The 13119-nt window shown below is 42.9% G+C and overlaps 1 protein-coding gene across 5 annotated transcripts in view; it reads left to right on the top strand.

Annotated features, from left to right (window-relative positions):
• The window catches only part of HMGXB4 (HMG-box containing 4), a 30665-nt gene extending 21659 nt beyond the window's left edge, over positions 1–9006 (top strand). For all 5 annotated transcript variants that reach the window (XM_077914708.1, XM_077914709.1, XM_077914712.1 and 2 more), the window contains 4 exons: positions 11–116; positions 787–956; positions 6266–6388; positions 6845–9006. In XM_077914708.1, the coding sequence (XP_077770834.1) occupies positions 11–116; positions 787–956; positions 6266–6388; positions 6845–6889 (444 nt within the window). In that variant the 3' untranslated portion in view covers positions 6890–9006. The remainder of the gene's footprint in view (positions 1–10; positions 117–786; positions 957–6265; positions 6389–6844) is intronic.
• The last annotated feature ends 4113 nt before the right edge of the window (positions 9007–13119 follow it).

The raw sequence follows: 13119 nt of genomic DNA, 5'->3' as shown, positions 1-13119 counted from the left end.
CTGACTACAGATTTGGAAGCAAAAAGCTCAGTATCTTCAACACAAACAGAACAAAGCAGAAGCTACAACTGTGAAAAGAAAAGCATCCTGCTCAGAAGTTCCTGTGAAAGTGAAAGGTAGGGCAGCCCAGGTGGCTCAGTGGTTTAGCGCCGCCTTCAGCCCAGGGTGTGATCCTGGAGACCCGGGATTGAGGCCCACGTTGGGCTCCCTTGCGTGGAGCCTGCTTCTCCCTCTGCCTGTGTCTCTGCCTCTCTCTCTCTCTCTCTCTCTCTCTCTCTCTGTGTCTCTCATGAATGAATAAATAAATTCTTTAAAAGAAAAAAAAAAAAAAAAGTGAAAGGTAGTGACTGTAGCCCTCTCATCCCTAGAGTGTTGTGAATCTTGCTGCCTTACTAGAAATCGGGAGAGCAGCTATATCAGAAGCAGATCTTGATACCCAGATGTTATTACTGAATATTACAGGTTGCAAAAAATTGTAGAAAATGTAAATCAGAAGTTAGCAAACTTTTTTTAAGAGGCCAGAGAGTAAATACTTTAGGTCTTGTGTCTTTATGTCCATATTCTCTGTCACATATTCTTCTTTATTTTTTCTACAACCATATAAAAATTTAAAGCCATGTTTAGCTTACAGGCTGTACAAAACAAGTGATGGGCCATATCTGGCCCACAGTCCAAAGCTTTGCTAATTCCAGGTATAACTCATAAAGGAGGAAAACTGTAAGAACATTTGTATGGTGTGCCAGGCCACAGGTGAGCTTTATCTCTCTGTTTCATCTCTGTTCTCAGCTTCCTCTGCAGGAGTACTGTCACCCCAAAAGAAATCCCCACCCACCACCATGCTGTTGCCAGCCTCTCCAGCCAAAGCCCCTGAGACAGAACCCATTGATGTTGCTGCTCATCTACAGCTACTGGGAGAGTCCTTAAGCCTCATTGGACACCGCCTGCAGGAAACTGAGGTCAGTGTGACTGTCAGCATAGCCTATTTCTGATAGGATGTGAATCCATTTACTTCTTCCACATACATCCATTGAGCAACTACTACTGTGTGCTAGATTATGCCAGGTGCTCAGGAGACAATGACAAAGAAGATACATGCTAGTAAAAACATCTAGAGATTTGGAATCTTCCTACTGGCCTTCAAAGTTTACACTTACACCATCCTATTGAACAATGGTACAAAAAGGAGTTAGAATTTCCTGTAACTTGGGATGCCTGCGTGCTCAGTGGCCGAAGATCTGCCTTTGGCTCAGGTCATGATTCCGGTGTACTGGGATCGAGTCCCATGTATGCTCCCCATAGAGAGCTTCCTTCTCCCTCTGCCTATGTCTCTGCCTCTCTCTCTGTCTCTCATGAATAAATAAAAAAAATTTTTTTTAAAAAAGGATCTCCTATAACTTTTTTCCCCATTTTTATTGAGATACAATTGACATATAATCCTGTAACTCATTTTGATTTTTTTAAAAATGCAGTGGGGAAAAAATGAATACAAATCCCATGGAAGTTTTAATCACTAAGTTTGAATTTTTGCACATTTCCAATAAAGTCTCGAATAAACAGAGTAAGCTGTATGGGGGATTAAGAGTACCTCTACTTCTCTGAAAATGGGTAGCAAGGGGCACCCTGGGTGGCACAGTCCGTTAAGGGTCTGACTGGGTTTTTGGCTCAGGCCAAGATCTTGGTCGTGAGACTGAGCCCTGTGTCACAGGGCTGAGTACAGAGTCTGCTCAGTGCCTCTGCCTCTGTCCCCCACCCCCGCCCATGTGCTCTCTCTTATGTTCTCTAAAATAAATAAATAAATAAATCCAAGAAAGAAAAGAAAAGAAAGAAGAGAGAGAGAAAGAGAAAGAAAGAGAAAGAGAAAGAAACGAAAAGAAAAGAAGTAGCAAGTGGGGAAATTGAGGTTCTCAAGCTCTTCATTACTCAGCGTTGAATTATACAGTGCTGTGTGCCCTAGGGAGATCTTTGTCCTTTTAAGCTTCAATTTCAAAATCACTTAACCTGCAAAACTGTCATGTTCCATTTCTATTACCATATTCAGTTTCTAATGATATCGCCCCCTTGGCTAACTCAGTAGTGTATCTCAGGTTTCCACTGGGTCCTAATAGGACATTCCAGCAAAGAAATCAGTCTCAGCTACTAAAGCCATTTATTTCTAAGCTGAGAAGTCAGTATAGGAGTATAAAACCATTCACTTGCTTCTCTGTGGAAGTCGAATTATTATGCAACAAATAAAATGCCAGAGGCGACAAAAAATGAAAATTATCTAAGTTTTTTGGCTAATTTCAATAACTTAGCAAATTTCAAAACAACTAAGTATTTTCATATAGACTCAGATATTTGAATAGATCTAGATATTTCCAGAGTAAAATATTCTGGGATCCTTATTTATTTTTCATACTTAGTCATTCTTAGTTTCCTAAAAAGTTAGAAGTAAAAATGATTTGTTTTATGCACCTTCCATACTCCACACTTCCCCCGATATTTCCATTTAGTTTGGCAAATACTTATTAAGTATGTAGACATTATTCCAAAAATGTGGGGGAGTAGAAAATCTGACTTGCTTCCTGATGGTATCATTAGAAAACTTACAGTCTCACTAGGAAGGTAGAACATATACATAATCGGCAGTTGAAACAAGCCAGAGGGGATCCCTGGGTGGCTCCAGCAGTTTGGTGCCTGCCTTCAGCCCAGGGTGTGATCCTGAAGTCCCGGGATCGAGTCCCACATCCGGCTTCTGCATGGAGCCTGCTTCTCTCTCTGCCTGTGTTTCTGCCTCTCTCTCTCTCTGTGTGTCTCTCGTGAATAAATAAATTAAAACATATAAAAATCTTTTTAAAAAATAAATAAAATAAGCCAGCTTCTGAGAGCAGCTGCTTTGAGAGAGTAACACATACACATGACCAGAAAAGGGAAAAACTTGCACAGGTTCCCCAGCCCACTCTATTTTATGTAACAGTCTTGTTGAGATATAGATCACACACCATAAAGTTCACCTTTTTGGAACTGTAGAATTTAGTGGTTTTCAGTATATTCACAGAATCGTGGCCCCATCACTAACTAATTACAGAACATTTTCTTTATTCCCAAAGGAAACTCCACACCCATTAGCAGTAATTCCCCACCCGCTCCAGTCCACCTTTTTGCAGGCTTCAGTCACTTGCATATATCCTCACAATTTTGCGATTTCCCTGTATTACTCACACTGTTATTTATCTTATATTTTTATTTAAATAAATCTATCTGCTTTCACAGTGATATCCTTGACATCACAAAACTGATATTCTAATTTTTTTAATACTGTATATCACGGTAGGTATATATCAAGATAATTAATGTTCACCTATATGCCACTAGAAATTACATACTATACTCTAAGGAACATGGATGTCACTCATTTATAGATTGGATAGCAGGAGCCTAATAAAATTAAGTGACTATTACAAGTTGATACACTGTGACAGAGCCCAACCTGTGTTGCTCCTAACCCTGGCTCCCTCTGCTGCTCTGTGCTAGCTGATGCAGAGAGAGTAGCTAGAGAACGAAGAGAGTTAGGGGGAGTCAGGAGAGGTCTTCTGGTTCAAAACCAGAAAACCATACACATCTGTGTTTCTCGACCTCAGGATCTTCTGCAGAAATGGATGAGAGGAGCCCCAGTGGGGCTATAGGCCCCCCACTCCCACTTTAACCAAACCTTCTAGCTGTTTTACATATTGGAATTCCACATCAGGTTTCTTATGTTTAAGTTTTTATTTAAATTCCAATTAGTTAACATAGAGTGTAATATTAGTTTCAGATATACAGTATAGTGATTCAATACTTCATACATCACCTGGTGCTCATCCTGACAAGTATGCTCCTGAAATCCCATCACCTGTTTCACCCATTCCCCTGCTCACCTCCCTTCTGGTAGCCATCAGTTTGTTCTCTATAGTTAAGAATCTGTTTCTTGAAAAAAAAAAAAAAAAAAAAAGAATCTGTTTCTTGGTTTGCCTCTCTCTCTCTCTCTCTCTCTCTCTTTTTAAGATTTTATTTACTTATTTGAGGGAGAGAGCATGAGTGTGAGGGGCACAGGGAGAGGAAGAGAGAATCTTAAGCGGACTCCATGCTGAGCATGAAGCCTAACATGGGCTCCATCTCAGGACCCTGAGATCTCAACCTGAGCCAAAACCAAGGGTTATACGCTCAGACAACTGATCCACCCAGGCATCCCATCTCTCTCTCTTTTTTTTCCCCCATTGTTCATTTGCTTTGTTTCTTCCTAACATCTGGTTTTATTTGAAAAAAGGTTTTACTGCTAAAATGATCACAATTGGGCAGCCCCGGTGGCACAGCGGTTCAGTGCCGCCTGCAGCCTGGGATGTGATCCTGGGGACCCTGGATCGAGTCCCACGTCGGGCTCCCTGCATGGAGCCTGCTTCTCCCTCTGCCTGTGCCCCTGCCTCCCTCTCTCTGTGTGCCTCTATGAATAAATAAATAAAATCCTTAAAAATAAATAAATAATAAATAAAATGATGACAATTTAGAATATCTAACATGTAAGGCAAAAAGGAAGGCTGGAAATTAAGGCCGTAGCCCAAATTATAGAAGGTCTTAGATGCTCTCAAATGTTTATACTCTACTATTGAGGAACTGCAGGAATTTTTTTTGAGTAGGGAGGGATTTGATCAGAGCTCTCATTTGGCTTTCTCTGAAAATATCTTCTATTTTAGATTGGGAATGAAGAGAGACCCAAACTGGGGGAAAGTTCCCTAACAACAGTAAGGCAGTCCAGACCAGTTAGCAATTAATAATGTTATTCCATTACTGTTACCCTACAGTTAACTATAGCTGATATTTTATGTCTGATTCTCCTAATGAATTATAAGCAACTTGAGGGCAGAAATCATATCCTATTCCTTTTTATACCCTCTCCATAACTACTGGTGTTCTGCATATAGTAAGTCCTCACTAAATAGTTGTTGAATTAATTCAAATCTTTGTCACGTCTGGACTGCTTTCTCAGCCGTCTTTGGTTCAGAGTGCTTCATGTGGATTCTTTCATGAAATTCACACTGCTGCTTTGTGGGCCAGAATTTGTGTTCCCCCTCTTTTACAGAAGAAATAGAAAGACTCAGAGAGGCTAAGTAACTTGCTCTGGAATTCAGCCCCAAGTGCTAAAACAGGCTTGAATTTTGTGGTGCAACCTTGAGGTCCATTCTCTTAACCCCTTGCTGCATAGCCTTCCTTGAGAGGAGGAGAGGGGGAAGGAAGAGTCAGCTTTGGCAAGGCATTGAGACTGGACAGTCGTGTGAATAGTGGTGAGTTTAGCAGAGAAGAAATGCTAAGAGTAGAAGAGGTGATTGATTTCTCTTTATACCAGGTTATATCTAGAAGCACAGTGAGAGACCTAGCAGGCAGCCAGAAGTGCAGTTTGGGAGACGAAGATGTTGGTAATAATGATAAGAACTACTAATACTTTTTGAACACTTGCCACATAACCGGGACAATCCCAAGTACCTTATACCTTTTATTTCCCTTAATCCCCTGTGCGTAGGCTCATTAACCGACACAGCATAAGAAGCATCTTGGCCCAGGACTGAAGCAGTGAGTGAGGGCCCTCCACAGTCCTGAGCCCAGGGCTCTTCTCTCTCAGACGCTGCTGTGCTGCCTCCCTAGATGGCATAGTCCCACAGGGCTTCTGGTGAAAGCAGATGATACCAGAGCAGGATAGGCACACTGGCAGCAAGTAGTCTTATTTCTTACCTGTTTGAATCACAGGGGGAGAAACATTGTGAGTTGTGCAAGATGTTAAAATTTGAAGTGAACCTGATTCACTTCTTTCTGAGAGTGAACAACTCAACCCAGAAAAGTTGTATCATCAGCTATCAGAAACCACATACGTGGAGAAGTACACATATGTTTACGTTAAATGTTAGCATGTAGGGCTGTAGAACTCTCATAGTTAGCACATTTGAGCTATATTCGTGGAGTTGCACACATGACCTCCACAAATCTTCCCAGGAGCTTTCCAGAGTAGATTGATTTAAGTCATAACCCTTCGTTGCACAGAGGGTAGGATGAGTTAGGAACATAGAAAAGGAACCTGGGAAGGTATTGTAAAAGTTTTCTTTTTAAAGGATTCACAGAGTTATCAAAGCAGATAACTTCCATTTCTGCTGCAAATTGCAGAGAACTGGCAAGACTTAAAAAACAATGTGAAGAAACCAACTCGATCAGGAGTGGGACTCGAGTTACAACCTGCTGTCTCTTCCTGCTCTCCTTTCAGGGCATGGTGGCTGTGTCTGGCAGTTTGTCAGTGCTTCTGGATTCCATTATCTGTGCGCTTGGACCCTTGGCGTGTCTGACCACACAACTACCTGAACTGAACGGCTGTCCCAAACAGGTCTTGGTGAGTTTTCCTTGTTTTCCTTGGATTTTTTTCAGCCAGACCCCTTGGGAGCCGTCGAGGCCCTACCTTAACGAGCTCTATCAGGCACAGGCTTGTAAGGCTTCCCGGCAGATGGCGCCCCCTCTGTATATTGGCCCACGAATGTGGTACTGTACAGTGCCCTCAGTGCAACTAGAAAACAGGCCATTTCCCAAAACAGTCCAGCCCTTAGGGAGCTGCAGCTCCTCTGGTGCCTATCTTCTCTACCCAAAGAAAGTACACAAGTCTTCTGCATCTCCACAAGGGTTCATGGGAAGAGCCAGCAGAGAAGCTCCTAGCATAGTAGACAGCAGTGTGCCAGCTTTTAGCTCACACTGCTCTCTCCAACTCTCAACTCTCTCCTCTGAACAGAGAACTAGGCCTCAGGGAACTAAGGGTAAAGTACTCTTCAGCTAAACCTTTTCCCTTGTTTTGCAGTCAAACACACTAGACAACATTGCTTACATCATGCCTGGACTGTGACCACAAAGAGTCCCGGGACAGAGACCTTATCCTCCTCCATTGCTGGTTTGTGTATATATGACTGTTCCAGATCCCTTCACTGGCCTCTGGGTGTAGGTTTTAAATTTTTATATATATACATATAAATATATATATATATATATATATATATAAAGTGTACAATATATACATAGGACTGTAATTACTTTGCTTTTAATAATTTTATGAAATGGCAAAGGTTTAGCCAAGAAGAAACCTTGGCATGAATATGGGCTTGGGATTCCTTTTTCTCCTGTGGTGGATAAATCTGCCTTAAAAATCAATGTAACTTAGGGGCTGGGGGCTTGTTCTGGGTGCCAAGGGCATCTCTTTATGGACAGCTAAAATGTGATTTTTTTCCAAACTCAGTTGTACCTCCAGACCCATCACTGACCATTTGCCTTACCTGTCTTACAGTCGGAAATGTAATAGGAAAGATTATGGGAAGATGCCAGTTGAGTGAACGTACAAAGCCTTTCAACTTGAAGTGACCTAGGTAGGAAGTGATGAAATCATTCCCATCTTACAGTTACTGCAGTGGCTTAGGTGAACTTCGTAGGGGGTTCATTCCAATTCCTGCTATACCGGTGTCCATGTCTCAAAATTTCTTGTAATCATTGGTACCATTAGCAGCCTCAGTAGGGGCCAAGGAGTTATGTGAGCCCCAGCAGCATAAAACACCTTGGAGAGTGTAAAGCTGTTACTGCACAAATTGAACTGCATATATTGTGAGCTGACCCAGAATATTTCATCTGTAGAGCTAACTGCTGGTATCTTCCATCGGCAGCATTAGCTTAGGCACGGAGTCCTCACAGGTTTTTGCTGCTTAGTTGCTTGATGGTTGGGAAAGATGAACTTTGCCCAGCATGATTCTTGGGTTCATCCTGTTGGCTCGCCTGGTGGGCAGATAGATACCCAGTGTTCTGCATTCCACACATAAGTGAATTGCAAAAAAAGTACTCGATTCTCATGTAGGTTTATTTATGTGTGCGTGTGAATGTGTGTTTTAATTATGTGTATTTAACTCTTTAAAATCTCTTTGATTTTAATTTATCCTGTAAATTTCTGTATATATAATTTAATAACAAAAGCCTCCACCAGCAACAGCATGTGGAAGATACAGATTTGTCATTTCTTGCCTCCTCCTTTCCTCTGGTCTCCTCTGAAAACTCCAAATCATCTACATTTTAAGGTATCATGCCTCAAAAAGGAATCATTATGCCGGGATTCTAATTCTTTCTAATTCAATAATGTCAAGAAAGCAAAATTAAAAGGAATGTTACCATTCCCAACTCCCCACTTTTCCAAAGAACCAGACTTGTGTTTCCCAGTTCCAAAGAAGACAGTTGAGCACTTCAGGGTTGTTTTTCAATTTGGTGTGAGATTCCCTGCCAAAACCGAGCTCTGGGTAACTGCTTTCTTCCCCTGGCCTAGACAGAGCACTACCATGTCAAAGTAGATCTTTGAGTACTGAGCAGCCAGCCTGCACCTGACTTAACCCCTTCCCTTCTCCCCACCAGTGTGCTCATGGGGCTTTGTTTCCTGAAGGTACTCTGGCTGCTGACTGGCCCTTAGCTCAGAGCAGTCATGAAGCTTAACTGGGGAAACAGAAGGAAACGGGTATGTTTGGGAACCAAAATCAAGAAGGAGCAGAAAACTGGATTTGATTTCGCTTGTTAGACCCTGTGCCACACCTCATCTGTACCAATGGAAGTTTCCTGTTTGACCCAGGGTCTATCAGGGAGGGGCCTGGAAGACATGGATTAGCATGGAAGAAGTCAGTCCTACCCTTGTCATTTGTGCACATTAATGAAATCCTGATGAGGACCTGCTTTCTGTTTGTTTGTTTTCCTTTCAAACCCAACCCTACTGTATTTGTATTTAAATTTGTACACATTTGTATAATAATCTGTACCTTGTGGTATTTGGTACTATTAGAGGAAAAACTTTGGATTCAGACCTTCTTGGAGTTTTTATATCATTGTTTTATTTTGTTTTTTAAATAAATTCTAGCGGTTTGATCCAAATCCCATTACAGTTGTATAAAGAAATAAAATTTTGTACTTATATTATTAAAAATCACATTTTTAATATTTGTAGTCCAGTCTCAGGTATCTTTTCCCTGTTGCTGACCAAGTTGCTGTGAAATACTAAAACCTGTCATTTTCTACTGATATCCCACTGCGATTTTCTTAAAAAGAAAAATCTGTCTGGAATGAGGCCAAGTTTCTGATCTTAGCCATTTTCCTTTTTAAAAAAAAAAAAGATTTTATGTATTTATTCATGAGAGACACACACAGAGAGAGAGACAGAGACACACAGGCAGAGGGAGAAGCAGGCTCCATGCAGGGAGCCCGATGTGGGGACTGGATCCTCAGATTCCAGGATCACACCCTGGGCCAAAGGCAGGCGCCAAACCACTGAGCCACCCAGGGACCCCCTTAGCCATTTTCCTAACGTACATCTTGCTCTGTCTCTATTAACTTTTACATTGTAGAGTCTCTTACTCTCTTGCAAACTAAAAACCAGTGGCTCTGATAAGAGGGGCTCTATTCACTGATAGATGAAGTTGTATATACTCTACAGTGTTGGCCTAACACAAGAAAATATCAGTTGTGTATTAAGGATCACATATGAACCACGTGCTTAGACATGATACATTTCATGCTGTTTTAGTCCTGTCCTGACTCTAATGAGTGATGTTGGATAAGTCACTTCACCTTTATAGGTGTCTGAAGTCCCACCAGTAAATTAGCGTTAAGGTCACTCCCACCTCCAAGCCCACTGCCAGCCAGCCTGAAACAAATGTCTAGTAACACAGTGACCATTTAATATATGGAGATCTGACCTCTTAAGGTTAAAATTTCAACATAAACCCAAGGTGTTACTAGTCATAAATAGTGGAATATGACCTCTTCGGAGAGCCTACAAGAAAGAGACCAAGAGTGCTAAGTGACAAAAGTGATTTCCATGTTTTCTCTCACTGAATCCGCCCATGAGCCTCAAGAGGTAAAGGTAAAGGTACCTTACCCCCTTTATAAATGAGACAGGTGAGGAAAAGTGCTCTTCCTGGGTTTGCGCAGCTAGAAAATGGCAAAGCCAGAAGCAGCACATGATAACAGCAGATCCAGGCCTAGGCTCCCTTCTGCCCCAAATCACTTTCACAGTCAGATCATGTATGGAATCCATCAGAATCCTCTGTTCTCTACAGTCCTGAGCAAATGGGATCATAGGAAGACTCCTGAGACTTTTCCATTGTTCCAATGTCCATTTGTCCTGGCTGGCTTCTGCTAGGCAGGCCTCACATTTCCCGTCATACTATTGTCTTTCAACTTTGGAGGCAGAGGATCTTGAGTTTTGTCTAAAAGGACTTGAAGGATATAATAGATTACATTCCATTTATGCAATATGTCAGTCTTAGGACATATTTACCCTCAAGAAGGCATTTGATAGCAATATTACTAAAACACTTTTAAAAAAACTAAAGCAGATTGTTTACCAAATGAGTTTGTTCCTTGTTAGCAAACACTTCAAAACAAAACAAAAATAAAGGCTCTATGCTGAGTGTGGGGCTTAAACTCAGGACTTGAGAACAAGAGTTATGCACTTTACCAACTGAGCCAACCAGGCGCCCCTTAGCAATCACTTTTCAAGATTTTATTTATGGGACGCTTGGATGGCTCCACGGTTGAGTGTCTGCCTTCGGCTCAGGTCCTAATCCTGGAATCCAGGATCGAGTCCCGCATTGGGTTCCCTGCAGGGAGCCTGCTTCTCCTTCTGCCTGTGTCTCTGCCTCTCTCTATATATCTCTCATAAATAAATAAAAAAATCTTTTAAAAAATAAAGATTTTATTTATTCATGAGAGACAGAGGCAGTGACACAGGCAGAGGGAGAAGCAGACTCCCCACAGGGAGACAGATGCGGGACTTGATCCCAGGACCCTGGGATCACAACCTGAGCCGAAGGCAGATGCTCAACCAATGAGCCAGCCAGGTGCCCAGCAATCACTTTTAAAATATGGTTTTGATCAGTTTTATACTACATTTACTGTTTGCCATTTACATTCCTGTCTTTTGTGTTGGCAAATCCACATATTTCCATTTCTTATTTAAGAACTATACAGTATTCTGTTTGCATGAAATTGATATGATTTCACTCCCTGTTTGAGAGTATGGGTGTTGTTTCTGCTTTCACCATGAAGGATACAACTTGTGGCTGTTTAATTCTTGTCAATATATCCAAGATCTTCTGCCCATAATCACTTTAAACCAGAGTGGCGCAAGGAGGTAAGAACTTCATTCAGGGAAATAACCACGAAACATGAGCATGTTAAAGGTTGCTAATGGAAGAATTCAAAAGAAGTTTATGCTAAAATACAACTGCAATGTGCTTAAATGAAGAAAAACATGGAAGATACCTGACATGGAAGTCATCTTAAATGTACATCCTCCCACCCCTTTATAGTCCAAATACATTATTTGGTAGGTTGATTTAAATTTTCAGGGGAGGGACGCCTGGGTGACTCAGCGGTTGAGCATCTGCCTTTGGCCCAGGGCATGATCCTGGATCCCGGGATCGAGTCCCACATCGGGCTCCTTGCATGGAGCCTGCTTCTCCTCCTTCTGCCTGTGTCTCTGCCTCAATCTCTGTGTCTCTCATGAATAAATAAATAAAATATTTTAAAATAAATTTTCAGGGGAAACTGGATGACTCATTCAGTTAAGCCTCTGACATCAGCTCAGGTCATGATCTCAGGATCCTGGGATCCAGCCCTGCTGGGGTGGGGGAGAGGACTCTGCTTGTGGTTCTCCCTCTGCCTCTCCCCCTGCTCACTTTCTCTCTCAAATAAAATCTCTAAAAATAAATACGTTTTCATATATTAGTCACTGTGCTAGACAATGATGGTGAGTCAAGTAGACATAGTATCCCAGCCCTCACGGAGTAGCTAGCCTGGTGAGGAGAAGGGCATTTATGAATAGGTCTCATGAGCACTGTTGAAGCACAGGAGTACATGACTTCCATAAAGTTCTTATATTGTACAGTAAAGGTATCAGCCCCTGTATGCTCAAACAGGTCAACATAAGGAAGTGATTAACTTCTAGCTTAGGTTCTCCATCATCCTATATTTGTACAATTCCTAGCCTTTCCAATTGGGGACACCTGGGTGATTCAATGGTTGAGCATCTGCCTTCAGCTCAGGGTGTGATCCTGGGGTCCTGGGGTCTGTCTCCCCACCGTGAGCCTGCCTCTCCTGCCTATGTCTCTGATAAATAAATAAATAAAATCTTTTATTTTTTTTAAATCACATACTGTGGTGGATTAAGTACTAAAGCTCCCAGCAGTAGCCCAGACTACCAAAGCAGTGATTATTGTATCTAGACTGCATATGACCAAAAGAATAAAGCATAATAGGTCCGACCTGATCTAATGTGTGAGTGAAATATCTAAAACATGGTACACAGGAAGGTTGGAAGATAGCAGAATCCTAGAACTAGGAAAGGCCTTTGAGATTCTTAAAGTCCGTAACTTGGGGTCCACTGACTTCTGGGACCCTAGGAAGTCCCTGACGTTAAATTGTCTCTCTGCCCTTTTTTCTTCAGAAAGGTTGATGGTTTTCTTCAAGTCCTCAAAGGAGCCTATGACCTAAAAAAAAAAAAAAGAGAAGAAGAAAGTCCTTGATCTAGTTCCAGCATCCGGAAAAAATGGAAGCTCGCTGTGTGAATCACAGCCGAGGTGGGTCCCAGGCCCACCCGTGACCACCTCCGGGTGCCTCTGCTACTCCGGGCTCCAGCCCGCTCCTCGCTGCGGGTCACTGGGCTGGTTCTGTGTCCAGGGAGGAAGCGCTCTGTCGGGGCTGGGAGACGACGAGCCAGAGATGCTGTCGCCGCCGGCGGTGGGGGCGTGGCCTAGCGACGTCACCGGCGTGAAACCGGGTCTGAGCTTGCCCTGTGACCCTACCCCAGGCACTTCCCGGCTCCGAGACCCTGTTCCGCTGAAGCTCGCGGTGCTGGGCCACGCCCCTGAATAAGGCCTGGGGCGGGGCTTGGAGAGGCCACGCCCCTGGCCCGCCCAGCCCCACGTCGTGCGCGACGTCCGCAGACGCCGAGCGAGTTGCCGTGAGGTCATCGCCCTCCGGCTCGAGGGGCGAGGCCTGTGGCCTTCACGTCAGGGGCGGGGCCTGTGGCCACGCTCGCCTCCCTACGCCCCGCCT

Source organism: Canis aureus, chromosome 11 (genome assembly GCF_053574225.1).
Source record: "Canis aureus isolate CA01 chromosome 11, VMU_Caureus_v.1.0, whole genome shotgun sequence".
NCBI classification, from domain to species: Eukaryota; Metazoa; Chordata; class Mammalia; order Carnivora; family Canidae; genus Canis; species Canis aureus.
The sequence above is the reverse complement of the archived record's forward strand: the minus strand, read 5'-3'. Positions and strand labels throughout refer to the sequence as shown.